Consider the following 19,677-nt stretch of genomic DNA (forward strand, 5'->3'; position numbering starts at 1 on the left):
AAATGAATAAGAATACAAAATTGTAAGCCTATCATAATAATATTTTTGGAATCTATTTATACAAATAAAGATTTGACTCCATCACATAGAAATGCAAATGAGCAGAGGAATTATTTATTCCATGGTTTATACTGAATGTCTGCTCCTTGCTGGGCACTGTTCCAGGACTGGGAACATATGGGTAAAAAGAAAGGCAAGCTCCCTGATCAACCAGCAGGGAGTGGAGAAAACACAGGGACCATTTCCTGTTTTAGATGTTGCTGCTGCTGCTGCTGCTAAGTCGCTTCAGTCGTGTCCGACTCTGTGTGACTCCATAGACAGCAGCCCACCAGGCTCCCCGGTCCCTGGGATTCTCCAGGCAAGAACACTGGAGTGGGTTGCCATTTCCTTCTCCAATGCATGAAAGTGAAAGTGAAGTTGCTCAGTCGTGTCCGACTCTTCGGGACCCCCTGGACTGCAGCCTACCAGGCTCCTCTGTCCATGGGATTTTCCAGGCAAGAGTACTGGAGTGGGGTGCCATCGCCTTCTCTGAGAGGCGGTTTAAGTAGTATTGGATAGGCCAAAATATTCATTCATCCCTTGTAACATCCTAGGGAAAAACTCGAGTGAACTTTTTGGCCAACCCAATACATTTGCTTCCCTGGTGGCTCAGACGGTAAAGAATCTGCCTGCAGTGTGGGAGACCTGGGTTCGATCCGTGGGTTGGGAAGATCCCCAGGAAAAGGGAATGGCTACCCACTCCGGTATTCTGGCCTGGAGAACTCCATGGACTGTATAGTCCACGGAGTCGAAAAAAGTCGGATACAACTGAGCGACTTTCACTCACTCACTCAATACTGGAAATAGACATTCAACTTAGAGGTCCCTTTCTTTTGGAAATGTCCCTGCTCCAGGATTGAGTTGGGGCCTCTCTGGACTTTTGTTGTTTCACAGCTGTCCCCACACTCATTTGGGACTGATCCCATGTTTGCCCATACCTCCTACCCCTAAATCCCTCCCCCACTCATTCCCATATACACCACACTCTCTAAGTTGCCTTCAGCACTTGATTTACAGTGGTTCCTTTAAGAGAGTTGGACTATAAAGGAAGCTGAGCACTGAAGAATTGATGCTTTTGAACTGTGGTGTTGGAGAAGACTCTTAAGAGTCCCTTGGACTGCAAGGAGATCCAACCAGTCCATCCTAAAGGAGATCAGTCCTGGGTGTTCATTAGAAGGACTGATGTTGAAGCTGAAACTCCAATACTTTGGCCACCAAATGCAAAGACTCATTTGAAAAGACCCTGATTCTGGGAAAGATTGAAGGTAGAAGAAGGGGACGACAGAGGATGAGATGGTTGGATGGCATCACCGACTCAATGGACATGAGTTTGAGTAAACTCCGGAAGTTGGTGATGGACAGGGAGGCCTGGCATGCTGCAGTCCATGGGGTCGCAGAGTCAGACATGATTGAGTGACTGAACTGACTGACTACCTTTAAGTCTTGGTGCTTAATAGAACAGGAATTCAATGAAAACAGGGGACTTTGTTTACAGGCCCCTCGATCATTATCTAAACACATTAACTAGTACCACTCGGGTCCAAACTTTTGGACCCTGGTAACTCCTCCAGGTTAGGGACTCAAATTAGACCCAGGCTTGCAAGATTTACCTACAGCTGGCTTTGCAGGAAGGACAGAAGGATTTGTGCAAAACATTTCACAAGAGTGCCGGATTGTGTCACAACTGGGTCCTAGGGACCCGCCCACAGCTCCTTTAAAAGTCACTGACATCTTCCAACCACCAGCTTGCTTGGCTGCAGGTGTTTCCTGGTCTTAGCATGGCACTGCTTTGGGCTCTCGCTGTCCTGAGCCTCCTTCCCCTGCTGGATGCCCAGAGCCCCGAGTGTGCCAACCTGATGACAGTGGCGCCCATTACCAATGCCACCATGGACTTGGTAAGTGCCTGACTCCCTGAGCACCATGGGCAGCTGCTTCCCTCCCTGGGCTTTCCTTTGCCCTCCTGATACCTCCCTTTTCTCTCCTGGGGCCTGGGCTGAAATTTTGACCAGGCTCCAGAGACATTTCTCTGCCTCTAAACTCAGATGTCTCCTTGCAAGGTCCCTCAGCAGGGAACAACTCTGTCCTAGGTGGGGAGGGGCTGCCCAGGGGCTGGGGGGCATTTGGGGAGATACCTGGTTCCCTGAGTGAGCTCTTGTATGATCACTCCTCATCCGGAGCCCCAGTCTCCTTGTTTGCAAAAAGGGGACAGAGATCTGCTGTCTCATCCCAGCTAACTATCAAGGATTTGGCTCCATCACCAATTCCTGGCTTCTCCCCAGCTCTCTGGCAAGTGGTTTTATATTGGCTCCGCTTTCCGAAACCCCGAGTACAATAAGTCGGCTAGAGCAATCCAGGCGGCTTTCTTTTACCTTGAGCCCAGGCACGCAGAGGACAAGCTGATCACCAGAGAGTACCAGACCATGTGAGAGCCCACACCCCCAGCCCCAGCCTCTGGGTTTCACTCCCAGCTGCAGAAAATCCTTAAGCGAGTCCAACTTTCCTCCTGGCCTCAGCCTCAGCCTTCCCATGGATGGAACTGCGGTGGGGTGGGGGGGTGGGGGGGTGGGGATGCTGACTCTAATTGTCATCTGACTCATTGACTGCGATGGGCGATCGAGCACTTCTCTTTGACCGCTTACTGTTTTTCTCCCCGCTTCTATCCGGCTGTAGTGAGGACAAGTGCGTCTACAACTGCAGCTTCATAAAAATCTATCGTCAGAATGGGACCTTGTCTAAAGTTGGTGAGAGCCAGCCTTCAGGTGGAGGGCTGCTGTGTGGAGAGGGGAGATGATGGGTTGTTCAGCCTCAAGGAGGGGGCCCAGAGGACTTCTTATATCTCTGTGGTCCTTGTACCTGCACACAGCAAATAATCAGTAATAACTGCCAGCATTTTCAAGTTCTTGCTCTGTGCCAGGCACTGTTCGAAGTGCTTTACATTTAATCCCCTTCATACTCACTAACAACCCTAGGAGGACATCATAGTGATCAGATGGGGAAACAGAGAAACTGAGATGTCAAGGAGTTTCCCTGAGGTCACACAGCTTATAATTAGAACTAGGCTCTAAACCCCAGGCTGGCTCCAGTCCTACGTCTCAGGTCAGTTACTCCGTATCTTCTGCGAGCTAAAGGAGGGAGCCTGTATGGGGCAGGCAGTGGCTTCACCCACGTCCCACTAACACTAACACTGCAAAGAGGGTGCCCAGTAGGAGCCGGTGGAATGGAACAGATGTCACTTTGCAGCCCCGGGGCTCCTGTCTGAGTCTGGTTTCCTCATCTGTAAAATGGGGAGATAAAGGCCTTGACAACCACGGTCCACATGAGGCTCCTGAGATTGTGCACATGGAGGGCACTCGATGCAGAGCCTGGCACACGGCAGGAACGAGGGACCAGCGGCCCCAGGGAACCCCTGGCCTTCCCGGACTGGCTGTATGGCCTTGGGCACATCCCTGTTCCTAGCCCATGAGATGGGAAGCGTGTGGTTTCCTGTGGTCTCACCAGAGTCTTCTCTTTTTCAGAGTCGGACAGAGAACACTTTGTTGACCTGCTGCTCAGCAAGCACTTCAGGACCTTCATGCTTGCTGCCTCCTGGAATGGCACAAAGAACGTGGGGGTGTCCTTCTATGGTAGATGTCCCAAACCCCCACTCCACCCAAGCCTCATCCCAGGACCACCACTCCCCGGGCTAGGTCCCCAGAACCCCAGCCCTTCCTGGCCTCCCTCTTAGGCCTCCCACATCCCCACCTGGCCCCTTGCTCCCTCTTGTAGCTGACAAGCCGGAGGTGACCCAGGAGCAGAAGAAAGAGTTCTTAGATGTCATCAAGTGCATAGGCATCCAGGAATCAGAAATCATATACACTGACGAGAAGAAGGTGAGTGCAAGGAGGATGGGGTAGTGCTCACCCTGAGGGTGGCCCCACCTTGGGCAGCCTCAGAGGCCTAGAGAGGGGAGCTGTCTGTCAAGGCTTCACAGCGAGACAGGACCTCCTGATCAAGCACCAGCTTCCCTGAAGGACCTCCGGGGGATGGATGAGTGTCCAGGAGGGAAGAGTCACTGGAAAATCAGAGAGGATGCCTGGAGCCCGTGGGGGGACTGGAAAACCTAACGGGGGGGTGGGGGAAGAGCAGAGCCAAGTTGCGGCAAACGGAGAAGAGAATTCCCTGTATGTACAGGGAATGATCATTTACAGCTGCTGCTTGCCACGCCCCAGGCCTCTAATGCCTGTGTGACGGGCAATAGGTCTTATGGTTTTGGAGTCACCCCAACCGCAAGTCTAGGACCGCTGTCCCGATTTTTGCTATAACTGAGAATTTTCTGTGTCCTCTTAATGCTTTCCTTTAAATCTGTTAAATGAAAGGCTTTACTCGGTCTTGTCCTGTGCACTATCTGAAGTCACAGAGCTGATGAGCTGGCTACCCTTTCTTGATATATGTGGAATACTATCACGATTATTAAAATCAAAACATCTCCATCTGCCTGCCACTGAAGGTCATTTCCCATGACCACCAGTGGCGCAAATCACCGCCCCCCATTTTTGGGAACCGCGGAAAAGAGATTATGAACACAGGCACTGGAGTTGCTCCTGCGGCCAGCAGCCTACCTCCCCCATCTGCTGGCTGGGGGGACAGGCCCCAGGCTGCCCTGAACCTCCCTCTCACCATCTTCAAAACAGTGCGAGGAATCCAGGAGATAACAGAAGGGCAGACAGGGCATGAGTGCTCAGACACGCCAGTTGTTGAGGGTCTGAGCCTCTGTTTCAGTGGTGAATAAGCTGAGATGTGGAGAGAGAAAATAACCTGTCCAAGGTCACCCAGCCGGAGCCCTGCGTGGGCTGGTGCCACAGTCCAGAGCTCATTCCCCTCCAAAGACCCAGAGTCTCTTTCTGGCCGACCCCTCCCCTCACCCCCGCTCCGTGCCCGCTGCCAGGCCTGGCCTGTCGGTCTCCTGAGCTCACTCGGCCTTGCCTCCTGCCCAGCCCAGCCCAGCCCACCCTTCCCTGGCCATGTGCTGTCTTCTCCCACTAGGATGCATGTGGGCCGCTGGAGAAGCAGCATGAGGAGGAAAGGAAGAAGGAGACAGAAGCATCCTAGTATTGGGCCAGGATCCTGGGGGCTACGAGGGCCCACCCGCAGCCCCCTGCTCACTGTTTGTAACTCAGTTCCCTCGGTTGCATCAATAAAGTTTGTTTCGGTGCAGTCAGGTTGTCCTTCGAGCGTTCATTCATTCATTCATGTGCCCGCCTGAGTCAACTGAGGTCAGCCCTGGCTGATCAGATGCCCTGAGTGGATCCCTGGATGGAAAAGCCCTTGCTGTGGTCCCCAGCACCTGTGCCAGAATGGACAGCCATATGCACTGAGTGCCCTGGGAGCCCAGCACGGGGAAGGTTCCTTCTAGTGGGGAAGTCTGGGAAGGCTACCTGGAAGGGGCGCCTGAACCACTCTAGAAAGATTAGAGCTTGATAGCACCTGCTATTCCCACTGAAGCCAAAGATCTGTTTAAGGAATATCGAGGCAGAGGACCATGAGCAGGAGGTCAGGTAGATAGAGGGTGGTGAAGACTCAGGAGTGTGGTGCCAAGCACCAGGGTCCTTACTTTATTAATAGATGTCACCCTGGCCATCTGGGGAGGTGAGTTGGGAGGGGCAAAGCAGGAGGCAGGGAGACCGGCTCGGAGTCTTCCTGAGCATCCTGGAAGAGGCAGGTGCCTGGGCCAGGGCAGGGGCTGGATGGAGGCTCAGGGGACTCGGGGCCAGGCCAGAGGGGCTGTGTGTCTCCTCGAGGTGTCCCCAGAGTGCCTGCCTGTCACCCAGAAGGAAGAAAGGACACCTAAGGGTAAGGAGGGTCTCTCAAATCCAGACAACTTACAGTGATCAGAGCTCTTGCCATGGAGCCATGTCCAAGGCAGACCCACTTAGAGGTGCAAAGAGGACTGAGTCTGAAGCCAGGAGTTGAGCAAGGAAGGCTGGTGTCTGGGACTTCCCTGGTGGTCCAGCGGCTAAGACTCCATGCTCCCAATGCAGGGGGCCTGGGCTCAATCCCTGGTCAGGGAACTGATCCCACATGCAACAACAAAGATCCCATGTGTAGCAACTAAGGCCCCGGTGCAGCCAAATAAATAAATAGATAAACATTAAAAAAATATAAAAGAAGGCTGTTCTCCTTCCAGACCCAAGCGTTCTGCGATATGTGGTCACAGGAGAGAAGCAGCATGATGCACGTGGCAGAGAAGTTGGACTGAATAATTCAAGTGTTCTGTGTACACAGGTCCTAAGCCATCTGGAGTGAGAGGACCACAACCCTCGCTCCTGAAACCCAGTCCTGTGGCTCACACACCTGCATCCTCCAAAGAGCCACACCCCCAAGACTCCAGCATCCTTTGTCCAAAGCTGCAGTCCTGCTGTGCCTGGGGCAGTGAGGCTGGAGACACTGCCCTGGGTCCCCACCTTGGGCTCCACCTTCCCATCCACGTCCCATGACGGTGTGGGCCTGGAGGCTCAGAACCTACAAGAAATCCTTCATCTCAGCAAGATGCCATTGTCAACTCTCCTGAGAAGGATCAGCTGAAAAATGAAATCGAAATGGGTTCCAGAGAAGCAAGTGAGATGAGAGGTGGGAAAGACTGAAGAAAAGGCCAAGGGAAGAGGAAGCAGGAGTCAGGGAGAAAATGTCATGGAGGTTTAGGGAGAATAAAACAGTTACAAAGAACACGGACTTTGGAGTCGGACCATCACAAGTTCCAGTAGATGGAACCTCGGTCTCCTCATCAATAAAATGGGGGCACACTTAGCTCAAGGATTGGCATCTAGGAGACACTCAGTAAATAGCAGCTGTTGTTTGGTGTCAAAAGGAGCACTGGAAAGAGAGTCCAGGTGTGTGCTCACCCAGACACCAATTTGCTCACAATGTCTCACAAGAGAGGCTTGGCCAGATGGCCTCTCCTCGCAGCCCCATCCGGCAGAAAGCTTCACGGTTCTGAGCGTTGTTTCTCCAACTTTACGTTGGAGAAACAGATGGCGCCAAGAGGCAGGCAGGTCGAGTCTGGAAATGCGCGCCCAACCTGCCCTCCGGGAGAGGGCTCCGCTCAGCACTGAGTCTTTTGTCCCCTAACGTGACCTTAGAAACCATAAGTGGATGACATATACCACAGACGTGGGTGGGTTTGCGAATGTTTGGGGTGTTCTTTGACCTCCATTTCTTAAGATTACTATGTAGGACTTCCATGGCAAGCCAGTGTTAGGACTCCATGCTGCCACTACAGGGGGCGCGGGTTCAGTCCTGGTCAGGGAACTAAGATCCCGCGTGCCACGTGGCATGGCCAAAAAATACACATAAAACAATTTTAAAGATCAATATTCACTTTTATTTATTTGCTCTCATAACGAAAATAGATTTTTTTAATGCCCCAAATATACAAATATCAGTGATGCACACACATTCCAGAAAAGCTGAGGTCTGAGCTGCTACAGGGTTGGGGAGCAGATGGCCTGGCCTCAGGGGCACACACCGGGAGCCGGCAGGAAGCTGGCCACTGGCCCAGTTCCACAGGAGTCCGAGGGGAGAGCCAGGGGTCTCGGCATGAGGTACTGAGGCAGGACCGTGGTAGACGACTTTCCGGGGCCCCCAGTGGGGTGTCTCCATCGCAGCAAGCCTGTGGGAAAGGCTGCTTGACCATGGGGAAGCTGGGTGCTTCTAAGATATTCCAATGGCCTCAAAGTACCCCACAGACCGACCACCAGTCACCAGAAGGAAAGTCCCCGGCCACGTTCTTCCCAGAGACGCCTACTCTGGAGTGGCTGGTCACAGGTGGGGGACAAGTTTTCACCAGAGACCCTGGCCCCGTCCCCTCTTATCTGGCCTCCTAAGAAGGATTCAAGGCCAGAAAAATGCCTCAGTTAAAGAAAAAAAAAAAACCTGTCCATCATATATAAAATACATATTATTAGCTGGAGATGGACGCGTGCAGGCCAGGGGCCTCCCAGAGATGGCGTCTGGGCAGAGGGTGGCCTCAGTCCCAGCCTCAACCTCCTTCAGGGCTAGGAAGTGGCTTCTCTGAGTCACCCACTGCCACTTGTTCCGTTTTGGAAGCACGGAGGCTGAGAAGGCAGGGCCCGGGGCGGAGGGAGCCTTCCTCGTGAGGGTCTGTGGGGCCTCTGGGAGTGGCTCAGCGCCCTCTGGCCTGGGGCGGGGGGCGACTGCCAGCTCCCTGCCCGCCACGTGTCCCTGAGCCTCGAGCGCAGTCAGAAGAGGCAGGAGCCCCGCAGGCTGCGGGCCTGGCGCAGCTCGGCCGACAGCGAGCGGCTCATGTGCTGGGTGGTGGAGCGGACGCTCTCGGCAGCCTCGACCGCCCGGCTCAGGGCCTTGTTGAGCTCCTCCAGGTCCTTCAGGTCCAGCTGGACGGAGTGCCGGGATCCCCGGGCCGGCCGGGAGCAGGCTGCGGGGGGCCACTCGGCGGCTGCTCGGACTGAGGGGGCTGAGGTAGGTGCTGGCGGCGCGTAGTACCTGCGGGGAGAGATGGGTGAGTTCCCTGACCACGGAGACGCCTTGGGGCGCCTCAGGCCCGGCTTGGTCCTTGGCCCCTACATTCTGAGTCTCGGTTTCTTCATCTCCAAAATGGGAAAAATATCCCCCGCCAAGGGATGTGTTGGAGGGATGAAGCCAGAACAGTGCTCGAAAGCAGTCAGTGCCATCTATCCATTCATTGAACAAATACGTACTGACCTTATACTAAGTACCGACTGGTGTGCTGGGGCCTGTGGTTACCATGGTGAATGAACAACCCTGCCTGCTGCCTTCCTGGAGCGTCTAGTCTGGACGCCTGGTCTCAGGGAGACCAGGACCACCCCAGGTTCTGGAGCAAGCCTCCTTCACCAGAGAGGTAATGCAGGTAATGCGTGGAGTCCTATTTGTGAGGTGTGGAGTGACAGAGAGGCATGACAATAACAATTAGGATTCTGCAGGAGTGCGATGGTCTGGCACCTCTCACCCAGAGCAGGGGGTGGATGTGCGTCCTTCCCAGCCCAGTCCTGCGGGAATGTGGGGGTGTTGTTTAGAAGTCCTGGGGGAAATGGGCAGAGGAGCCACGAAATGAAGCACAGATTTCCCCAAGAAGTGACTCCTGCATTCATCCAAAGATGCCCAAGTTTAGGGTTCAAGGAAACTAGTGCTGAGCAAGAAGCGGTGGCACCTGTGACATGGAATACAGTGTGTAGAGGGGGACAAAGTGAAAGATGGGGACAACGAAGCGTTTTGCCTAAATGGAGCAGCAATGGGTTTAGGAAGACTTGGCTGGAGACATTCGCTGGTGTGTTGCTTGGCATGCGGTAAACTCCAGTCTTACTGCTGATCCTTCACTTTCTAATTTGCATTATTGCACAGTGTGCTATGCTAGGATCTGAACAGATGTCTCTCCAAACAAGATAAACAGATGGCCAACAAGCACATGAAAAGATGCTCAATATCATTAGCCATCAGGGAAATGCAAATCAAATCTACACGAGATGCCACTTCACACACTCCCCACCCACTGGGGTTGGCTAAAACCAAAGACAGATAGCAGTGAGTTTTGTGAGAGGACGTGAGAGACTGGAACCCTCACACACTGCTGGTGGGAATGTGAAACGGTGTCGCTGGTTTGGAAGGCAGTTGACTGTTGCTCAACAGTTAGACGCAGTGCCTAGCCCAGGACTGGAATCTTCATCCTTGGTACCCACAGGCCAGACTCTGAGATAAGTGCTTTACTAGCACTATCTCATTTATTTCGTAGGCACTTTTATGCTTATTTTACAGATGAGTGAAGTGATGCTCAGAGAAGCTAAGGGATGCAGAAGCCTGCCCCAAATCCTGGTCATTCCTCGTGGCCACCCGCATGACCATGAACAAGCTACTTCACTTTCAAGGGCTCCATTTCCCCCAGAAAACAACCACACTTAGCTACCTCCCAGGGTACAGCCAATAGGAAAACTCAGGTAAAAAGCTCTGTATGTCTGCTGCTGCTAAGTCACTTCAGTTGTGTCCGACTCTGTGCGACCCCATAGACAGCAGCCTGGGATTCTCCAGGCAAGAACACTGGAGTGGGTTGCCATTTCCTTCTCCAATGCATGAAAGTGAAAAGTGAAAGGGAAGTCGCTCAGTCGTGTCCAACTCTTCGCAACCCCATGGACTGCAGCCCACCAGGCTCCTCCGTCCATGGGATTTTCCAGGCAAGAGTACTGGAGTGGGGTGCCATCGCCTTGGTGCCCTATAAATAACAGCTACTGAGGATTCTCCCAGAATCAGGGGGCTGGGGCAGTACTCGATTTAAACCCATAGCTAATTAGCTCCCAGGAGATCCTGATACATATCATCTGAACCGAATGAATGAATGGGCTTCTTGAACCCAGTTCTCTCCTTTAGGGACAGACAAGCTGGTGTAACTACTGGATTCCCACACACCCCTGCCTTCTGATAATTTGATGACCAGACTGACCTGAAAGTTACCCCGAATTCCCCATAGGGAAGATGCTACAGAACAGAACAAGCAACAACCAGAAAACCCCACTAAACCGAAAAATTTGCTAGAAACTAGAAAGCCGGACTAGAAAGCCTCTAGTTCAGAGGTTATAAGGCGGCTGGCCAGCAGGTGGCTGCACAGGCCCACTCAGCTTTCTAAGGCTTTCCCAGCCGCAACCACTGAGCATATTCAGTCCTGCTTGACTGGCCGCTGGAGGAATGTAGTGTCATCAGTCCCAATTTAAGTAGTATTAGAAGCACTATGGTTACTGGCCGCCCTGACCCACTTATTTTAAAGTGAAGGAAACCGGTATAGAACAGGCTGACAACAGTCTGCAGAAGACAAATCTCCTAATTCCAGGGTCTGGGCTTTTATTCCCTGCACAATCCTGTCTTGTTGAAAGCACCTTCCCTCATTTCTCTCCTTACTGACAACAATACTGAACGGTGGCAGCATCCACGGCGATGGCACAGCTGCCATTTATTCAGCAAAGAGCATGTGCCAGCATGCACTACAAACCCCACAGACATCTCATGCCACCTGCCTCATCTAATCCTCATACAAACTGTATGCGACCGAGACTCTGACCCCATTTAACAGAGAGGGAGACAGGCTCAGAGAGGAAGTAGCTTTACCAAGGCCACAGCAATCATAAATGGCAGACAGGATTCCAGTGCAGCTCTGATTCTAAAACCTAAGCCTTTTTCACCTCGACTCCTGGGTCTTTTGTCTTAACTGATGTTACATCCGAATGTAACATGTAAATAGCGATTGCTCATCCTACCATGGACCAGACTGGTGTGCCTCTGAACTGGCAAGACCATTGGGAGCAAGGAAAGTCTGAGAAACTGTCAGCCAGGAGGAGCCTGGGAGATGTGACAACTAATGCATGTGGTTCCTTGGGGCAGTGGATCCTGGAACAGAAAAAGGACTTCCGGAGAACACTGAAGATGCCAAAGCAAACTGTGGACTACATTTAATAACCATGTACTAATAACGGTTCACTGACCGCACACGGACCATGTCAAGGTGTGTGTGTATGTATGTCAGCTGCCCCATTGCATCCGACTCTTTGCGACCCCATGGACTGTAGCCCACCAGGCTCCTCTGTCCATGGAATTTTCCAGGCAAGAATACTGGAGTGGGTTGCCATTTCCTTCTCCAGGGGATCTTCCTAACCCGGGGATTGATCCAAGTCTCTTGCATCTCCTGCACTGGCAGGCAGGTTCTTTACCACTCTGCTACTTGGGAAGGTTACCATATCAAGGTAAGATGGTCGTATTAGAGGAGACTGTGTTTGGGGTGTATATGAGAACTCTCTGTCTTATCTGTTCCTTTTCTCTATAAATCTAAAACTGTTCTAAAAATAAAGTCTATTTTTTTTAAGTGAGGGCATTAGTTGCTTGCTAAGAAGACTCACAAGGAAATGGGAGATGATTAGGGTTCTAAGTCCCCATGAGGGCAATGCCCTCTGTCGGGCTCCTTCACTGTTGGGTCCCCAGGGTCAAGCAGTCTCCCTGGCACCCAGGGAGCATTCAAGGTTTGTTGAGTGACTACACAAGTGTTGGGGAGAAACACATGAGTACTCAGTGCTGAGTTCTCAGCTACCCAGCTCAGGGCTGAATGCTAACTATTAAGCGATTCAAACAGGCAAGGAGGGCTGGAAGGGAAGGTTCTTACACAGTGGCTGATGGATAAGGCAGGACGGGAACCGAGGAGATGTAGGCAAAGGCAGGAGGGGCTGGTGCCGAGGGTGCAACAGCCAGATACCACAGTCCAGGAGGTGGCCGGGGCGGCGACCCTGCCCGCTTGCTCCTCTGCTTGGGGCTGGACGTTGAAGGAGCATTTCTGCTGGTGGCGGCCTTTTCTGGCGCTGTCAGGGAGGGACAACAGAGACACAGTCTCACAACCTGGGAAGATCTGGCAGAGAACAGAGGGCCCCCAGCCCCGCCAACCCCACTGGAGCGGGGGCTGGCCACGCAGGGAGTGCCTCGCTTTGGGAAGCCAGCTCTCATCCAGTTTGCTCCACCCCAGATTGGGCGAGCTGCTGCTGCTGCTGCTGCTGAGTCATTTCCCGGGTAAACCCCCTCCCAGGGCCCCAAACCCAAATCCAGGGGAGCAGCGGGAAAGAGACAGAGCATCAGTCCTACCAGAGGTGGCTGAGTCTGGGCCATCCCCCTCAGAGGGGGACCCAACTTGACTACACAGGGGACATCGCAAGGTCTCACTGCCAGACGGTCCCAGGGGGTCCCTGGTGACAGCATCACCTGGAAGAGGAGGCAGGGAGGTCAGGAGAGGACGATGTCTGAGTCACCAGGCCCTGCCACAGGCCTCCCGCAGCACTGAGCTCCTCTCAGGGACCCCTGCAGAGGAGACAAGCTGCCTCCACTGGGCAATAATACTGATGGTTACCATGACAGTAAGAGGCATCTCATGAGCCAGGCCCTCTGCTCAGAGTCTTCATTTATTGATTGATTGAATCCAACAAGCCACTGAACTAGCTGGGTCTACCACTTGTGAGCTGTGTGTGCTTCGGCAAGTCACTTGCCCTCTCTGAGCCTCAGTTTCTTCACTCATGGGAATGGTAATAAAATGGACAAAACCTACTTCCTAGGGTTGTGAGGATCATGCTTGTAAAAGCCTCATCATGTTGCTAAGTAAGGGCTTAATAAACGACAGCACTATCAGCATCATTGCTTGAAAGAGCCTCAGAGACCATCTCCAAACCTTCCATTAGAGGTGTGGAGCCCAAGGCTCAGAGAAGTTAAGGAACTTGTCTGATGTCACACAGCATGTCAGTGGCAGAACCGGGACTAGAACTTGGTGTCCATGTTCTCAGACCACTGCTCCCCCGACTACTCTTCCCCTAAACCCTTGGGAAGGTAGACAGAGGGGAGACAAGATAATCATCGCTGCCAGCCTGCCTGCTGCTCACACCCCTCCCCGCATCAGGAACTTCTGAAATCATGTTCATGGTTTCTCCACGTCAAGGGGAAGGAGAGTGGCTTCAGGCAAAGCACCTGGAGAAATAGGTGTGAGGGCAGGGCACTCTGGGAAAGCTGAGAAGTCCAGAAAAGTCCTGCTCCCGTCTGCATCTTGACCCGCCACTGGGCTCAGGGCAGTCTATGTCCGGCCCAGCTGCACCCCTGCCCCCCAGCCAGGGGCAAGAAGCTGCAGCCTTACGGCCCTGGCTGCTTCTCCAGGTACCACCCCCTACCTGGATCCTCCATCCTAGGGGGTCGGCAGTGGGGACAGGAGACTGGGACACTGCTTCTTGGAACAGTCTTGGGGGTCAGAACATAGTACTCCTGGCCTGGGGAAGAAACCAGAACAGTATCAGCTGTGCATGGATACAGAACTGGAGATGATTTAGAATACAAATCTCTCTTCTTCCTCCAGATGGCTTAACAGTCTCCCTCTCAATCTTTTCTTCATGCACACACAACGTGTGCATAAATATGTAGATACATAAGTGTGCATGTACATATACATATATAGATAAAACACATTTATCTGTCTGTTTATTGTAAGCCCTTTCCAGACTCCTGTTTCATCTCAGATCCTATTGGAACCAACTGCCTAGTTCTTGACATACGGAAAAAAATCAGCACACCCAGGCTCAGTCAGGACTGCAAAGCAGGCAGAAAGACAGGATAAGCAATGACAAAGCATGATGGTACTCCCCAGACCCCAGCTTGCTCGTTAGGATTAGAATGGCTTGGGCATGGAGTCAGTGGTGTTTTCTCTGTGATTCAAGTGGCTGGGAAATGGGGAGAGTCATACTGTGGGTTTCACAGGCTTGTTGGGAGGACCGAGGGGGGCTGTATCCATGTATTCTGCCCTGCATTCCGCAGATTTCAGGTCCTTAAGGTTATCAAAAAATCGGACAGACTCTTGGGTCTGCACTCAGCTCCACTATTCCCTGCCTTATCCATCCCTGAGTCTCACATAAGACCTTGGGGATGATGCCTGATTATTTTTTTCTCTGTCCTCTGCCATGCAGGGTCTTCACTTTATACTCCGTGTGTGTTGCACCGGGGACCCTGGACACGCTGTTGTTTTGACTTCTAAACCTCAGTGTCTATTTGCTCCGTTGGGAGATGTGTATCTCATTTCCTGCTTTGTCTGCATCACTTAGCCTTCTGGATCTGAGGTTAACCGCCCTCCTGCCCAGCGATACATGGGTGAGAGCCAAGTCTGTAATTTACTTACTGCAATTTACATGCTTACTATAATTGCTTATTTGTTACTGCCTTCTCTGCTGTGCAGTCAGATTCATGAAAGTAGGAACCACATCCATATTTAATATTCGACCTGTGGGCATGCTTTGTCATGTCCGACTCTTTGTGACCCTAGTAGCCCCTCAGGCTCCTCTGTCCATGGGATTTTTCAGGCAAGAACACTGGAATGGATTGCCATTTCCTACTCCAGGGGAATAGGTTCCATCATTTCATGGCAAATAGATGGGGAAACAGTGGAAACAGTGACAGACTTTATTTTGGGGGGCTCCAAAATCACTGCAGATGGGGACTGCAGCCATGAAATTAAAAGATGCTTGCTCCTTGGAAGGAAAGTTATGACCAACCTAGACAGCATATTAAAAAGCAGAGATCTTTGCCAACAAAGATCCATTTAGTCAAAGCTGTGGTTTTTCCAGTGGTCAAGTATGGATGTGAAAGTTGGACTATAAAGAAAGCTGAGCGCCGAAGAATTGATGTTTTTGAACTGTGGTGTTGGAAAAGACTCTTGAGAGTCCCTTAGACAGCAAGGAGATCCAACCAGTCCATCCTAAAGGAAATCAGTCCTGAATAGTCATTGGAAGGACTGATGCTGAAGCTGAAACTCCAATACTTTGGCCACCTGATGTGAAGAACTGACTCATTTGAAAAGATCCTGATGCTGGGAAAGATTGAAGGCAGGAGAAGGGGGCAACAGAGGATGAGATGGTTGGATGGCATCACAGACTCCATGGACATGAGTTTGAGTAAACTCTGGAAGTTGGTGATGGACGGGGAGGACTGGTGTGCTGCAGTCCATGGGGTCACAAAGAGTCGGACACGACTGAGCGACTGAAGTAACTGAACTGAACTCCAGGGGATCTTCCCAACCCAGGGATCAAACCCACATCTCCCATGTCTCCTGAATTGGCAGGCAGATTCTTGACCACTGAGCCACCTGGGAAGCTAGGTTATATTTAACGTAATGCACTTTGAAATCCTACTATGTGTCACCGCGCGCTATGTGCCGGGTGCCCCCTGGGGAATCACAGCCTTAATGGAAGGCCAGGAGGAAGTGATTCTGTGTTCACTACACCCAGGTCCCGCAAGCAGCAAGCTCTTCATAACCCGCTTCATGACTGACCAGCTGAGTGGACTTTCTCCGAACCCAGCACAGGCCCCGACAAAGCGGAGGTCTCAGAAACTGTTTGCTGAGTGAATCCATGGACAAACACACCCAGATTCACAGAGACAATGCTCCCTGATGTTTTTGTATCACAGAACTCAGAAAAAGACAATATTTCAATGGCCCACTGACTACATGGAAGCCACCACCTGGGGACTGTGCACCTCCAGCGCCCCCTCCTGGCTCACCTGTGTATTGGCCTCGGAAGGTGACCCTGTTGGGCCGTCCGGTGCTACTCACTCCTTTTGTTCCATCCCGAGCGGCCTGCGGACTGTTCTCGGTGGTCCTGCCCCTCTCAGAGAACAATCTGGGGGAGGCTGGCTCAGATTCGGAACCTGGGGTGGAAAGAGGGGCATGAGAGGGGGAGGGGATGGGGGACACGTAGCTAAGCGATTGGGCAGATCACGAGTCCAGAGGCTCTGGGATTTTAAGCCTACGGCCCCCCTTCCCCCAGCCCCTTAGTAATCACAGCCGACACACCCGGACCCCTGACCCTGTGCTAAGCGCTTTGCATGCTCCCTGTCACGCACCCTCGCAGCAGCCCCAGGAGTGGACACTGTGATCACTGCACTGTTAGCTGGCCCCTTAACTGCACAGGGCAGGTACACAAGCTGGCAAGGCCACACAGCTGGGAGGACGTGAGCTGGGGCCACCGACTTCAGAGCCATGCTCCTCCAGGCAAGTCCCCTGTGCTTTCGGGCTTTGGCGTCCTGATCTGCAGAAGGTGGATGATTCGACCCACCCTGCAGTGAAGACGAAGCAAGATGACACATACGCTCTAACCCTTACAGAAACTGCAGCACAGAGCCGGGGCACAGCACGCTGCGGCTGCCACTGGAAGCACGTGGCACTTCAGAGCACTACGACTGCCTGACAAAGATGCCCCAAAACCTTCCCTGGGTTTCCTCGAGGGTGGCTGCTGTGGCCCCTGACTCCTGAGCCAACATGCCCAGACTGTGGCCTCCAAAAGTCAGTCCTGGCAGGTGGTCACTTACTCAGGGACAGTCGAGGCTCCTCCCGAGGCACCGAGGAGGACCTGGCTCGCCGCCTTCCGGCGGGGACAGCTTGCTCGGCACCCCCGGGCTCACCAGACGACCTCTCCATGGATTTGCTAGCAAAAGAGAGAGAGCGATGATGTCACTGGATGCGGTTTTATGCAGCCTTTAAAGACGATCAGTGAGAAGGCCAACCCAGAGAAATGCTTATAACATAAGGAAAGAGGAGAACATCAAAGTCAAAAGCAAAGACTCTGGAGTCAGACCCACAGAAGATGGCTCTGAGCCTCTCTGACCCTCAGTTTCCTCATCTGTCAAATGGGGATATAGGCGCGATTACTTCAAAGTGTCGTGGGAAGAAGTGATGAGACAGTGTCCTTTGAAAACCTTAACCTAGTACCCCCCGATAGGGACACTCAGAAGTTAGAGATGATTTTATAAGTCATCATAGGTGAGCAGCTGCAGAGTGAGTGCATGAGAGGGTGAGTGTCCTGCGAATGTTCTAGCTCTTCACTTGGGAGATGAGTTTGGGGACATTCACTGTATCATGCTTTATTAGTAACACATGTGTTCAGTCTATTCTTTTATGCATCAAATATGACATGCAAAAAAAAAGTCTAAGCGTGAATGAGTAAGTGAGAGAGGGGGATGACTATGCCCAAGCCCACATGTCAGGGGACAGCCAGAGACCAGCTAACTCTGCCTTCTGCAGCTCTCACCAAGGCACGGGGGCAGGAACGTGGGGGTCACCTACCTGACGTAATGGGAGCTCCAAGCGGCTGAGGAGTCCCCTGACCGCTCCCGGGCCCGGGTGGGGCGGTCGCAGCTGGACACTGAACGCGTGGGGCGGCCCTGAGGGTGCTGGTGGAGGCTGTCCTCCAGCCTCAGACGGAGCCGGGAGACCTCATCCTGCAGCTCTCGGATGGCCTGGCTGGGGTGGGGGTGGAGACGGGAACGAAGAACAGGCGCACGATGAACACAGGGCAGCCGCTCGCTGGGTGCCAGGTCTCTGTCCCTTCCCAGCAAACACGGTCTGACTCTGCTGTCAGGGGATCTTGAACTCCCTTGAGTGTCCGCTTTCCTCGCTGCATATCTAAACAGCTCTCTGAGTTCATGTCCCTGCACATTTGGTGAGCAAAGCAGAACTTTCTTTGAGGTTTACCCAACCTAGCATGCAGGGCCTCTGAGTAGCTATTCTGAAATGCCAGTGACAAATTTTCAAGATTGAGATGAGGATGCAGAGGAGAGAGAGTCACTCAGTTGTGTGCAGCACGCCAGGCTTCCCTGTCCTTTACCATCTCGGAGCTTGCTCAAACTCCTGTCCATTGAGTCAGTGATGCCATCCAACCATCTCATCCTCTGATGAGTAAAGAGGGCATTGGCTAAAGCTGCACTTTAAAATTTCAATTCTGGGACTTCCCTGGCAGTCGAGTGGTTAAGATTCCACACTCCCAGTGCAGGGGGCAGAGGTTCAGTCCCTGGGCAGGGACCTAAGATCCCACAGGCCACATAGTGCGGCCTAAGCAAAACAAAAACTTTCAGTTCGGATCTGCCTCAGGCCCTGGACTGCCCTCCCCTTCCTCTATGTCTGTCTCTAGAGACCCTGACTGTGTCTCCAGGCCTGCTTCCTCCCCGCCCTTGCTTAGGGGCCCCCTACAGGGTTCCCCTAAACCTTTCCTTAATTGCTCAAGCCCAGCACTCTGCTCCAGGCAGAAAATGCTTGTCTGTCTGTCTCCTGACACAGATGGCGAGCGCCTGGCGGCCAAGCAGACCACCCCATCTCACAACGCCTGAGAGCCTCACACCTCACAGATGCTCAGGGACTGTCACTGATCTGGCCTCCAGACTCCAAGAGGGAGCAGAGGAAAGATGTGTGTGTGGAGAGGGGACAAGGAGACATGTGGTGCTACCCATCACCAACTGGATGTGAGCAGACTGCCATCTCAGGGAAGCCCCCAAACACAGCCCAACCTGTGATTGGTAAGGAACCTCATGAGCCCCTAGCATCTCAGGAGTAAATCTTATTTGTGTTTCTCCTTGATTGGTCCCTGAATCTCTAGGGTCTTGTTCTGAGGGCATCACTGGCATTGAGGCAGCCAATCCCACCCAGACACCTTGGCACACAACCCCCTACACCCGGGGCTTTAGAGTCCGGGTTCGGCATGGCGTTCCTCCACGCTGATACAGGTTCTCTGTCTACTGTTTGGACCAGCTTCCGGGGTGAGGGCTCCCCTCAGGGTTATTTCTTGCCTGGTGGTCCCTGGACTCGTGGTGGGGTGGCTCCTGGCGCCACCTGCAGCAGACATCAGCTCTCAGATGGGTGTGCCCAGAGGGAGTGGAGACCTCTCTCTGCCTTTGCCCTGGCGCTCTGGGCGTCCAAGGCAGCTGGTTCCCTTGGCAATTCCCAGGGAAACGCTTGTTGGGGTTTCCAAGGCAAACCATGAGGGTGGCGGCTGCAGGAGAGTAAGAATTCTAGCCACCCATTAACCCCTGAAAGGCAGGACCACGGCCCTGCAACGGTGCAAGACCAGGGCGGCTCTGGCTCCCTGTCCAGGTCAGAGGCCGCTGAGCGAGGGCCTGGAATTTGGACCGTGCCCTTGGGTGTCACTTGTCCTCTCCGGCTTGTTTCCATCACAATCTTGGCCTTCCTGACCTAATCTTTCAGTGACTGAGTGCCAGCTGGCACCTAAAAGTCATCTTTCCCTGCAATTTCACTCCCCCTCCTAAGTTCCCCATCTCTGCATCGGTATCCAA

The 19,677-nt window shown here is 52.9% G+C and overlaps 2 protein-coding genes across 6 annotated transcripts in view; one reads left to right on the top strand and one right to left on the bottom strand.

Annotated features, from left to right (window-relative positions):
• The first annotated feature begins 1,765 nt into the window (after positions 1 to 1,765).
• LOC109563382 (alpha-1-acid glycoprotein) lies at positions 1,766 to 5,232 on the top strand. The gene is made up of 6 exons (XM_070795345.1): positions 1,766 to 1,934; positions 2,319 to 2,461; positions 2,710 to 2,780; positions 3,555 to 3,662; positions 3,805 to 3,908; positions 5,062 to 5,232. Exons 1-6 carry the CDS (start codon positions 1,818 to 1,820, stop codon positions 5,125 to 5,127), a joined length of 609 nt encoding a protein of 202 aa, XP_070651446.1. The 5' UTR covers positions 1,766 to 1,817; the 3' UTR covers positions 5,128 to 5,232.
• A 2,141-nt stretch (positions 5,233 to 7,373) lies between these two features.
• The window catches only part of AKNA (AT-hook transcription factor), a 58,932-nt gene continuing 46,628 nt past the window's right edge, over positions 7,374 to 19,677 (bottom strand). For 2 of the 5 annotated variants that reach the window (XM_070795340.1, XM_070795339.1), the window contains exons 16-22: positions 17,678 to 17,854; positions 16,924 to 17,039; positions 16,117 to 16,263; positions 13,743 to 13,838; positions 12,676 to 12,792; positions 12,206 to 12,398; positions 7,374 to 8,535 (exon numbers count right to left, since the gene is read on the bottom strand). In XM_070795340.1, the coding sequence (XP_070651441.1) occupies positions 8,274 to 8,535; positions 12,206 to 12,398; positions 12,676 to 12,792; positions 13,743 to 13,838; positions 16,117 to 16,263; positions 16,924 to 17,039; positions 17,678 to 17,854 (1,108 nt within the window). In that variant the 3' untranslated portion in view covers positions 7,374 to 8,273. The remainder of the gene's footprint in view (positions 8,536 to 12,205; positions 12,399 to 12,675; positions 12,793 to 13,742; positions 13,839 to 16,116; positions 16,264 to 16,923; positions 17,040 to 17,677; positions 17,855 to 19,677) is intronic. The other 3 variants (XM_070795341.1, XM_070795342.1, XM_070795344.1) reach the window with 3 other exon arrangements.

Source organism: Bos indicus, chromosome 8 (assembly GCF_029378745.1).
Source record: "Bos indicus isolate NIAB-ARS_2022 breed Sahiwal x Tharparkar chromosome 8, NIAB-ARS_B.indTharparkar_mat_pri_1.0, whole genome shotgun sequence".
Lineage (NCBI taxonomy): Eukaryota > Metazoa > Chordata > Mammalia > Artiodactyla > Bovidae > Bos > Bos indicus.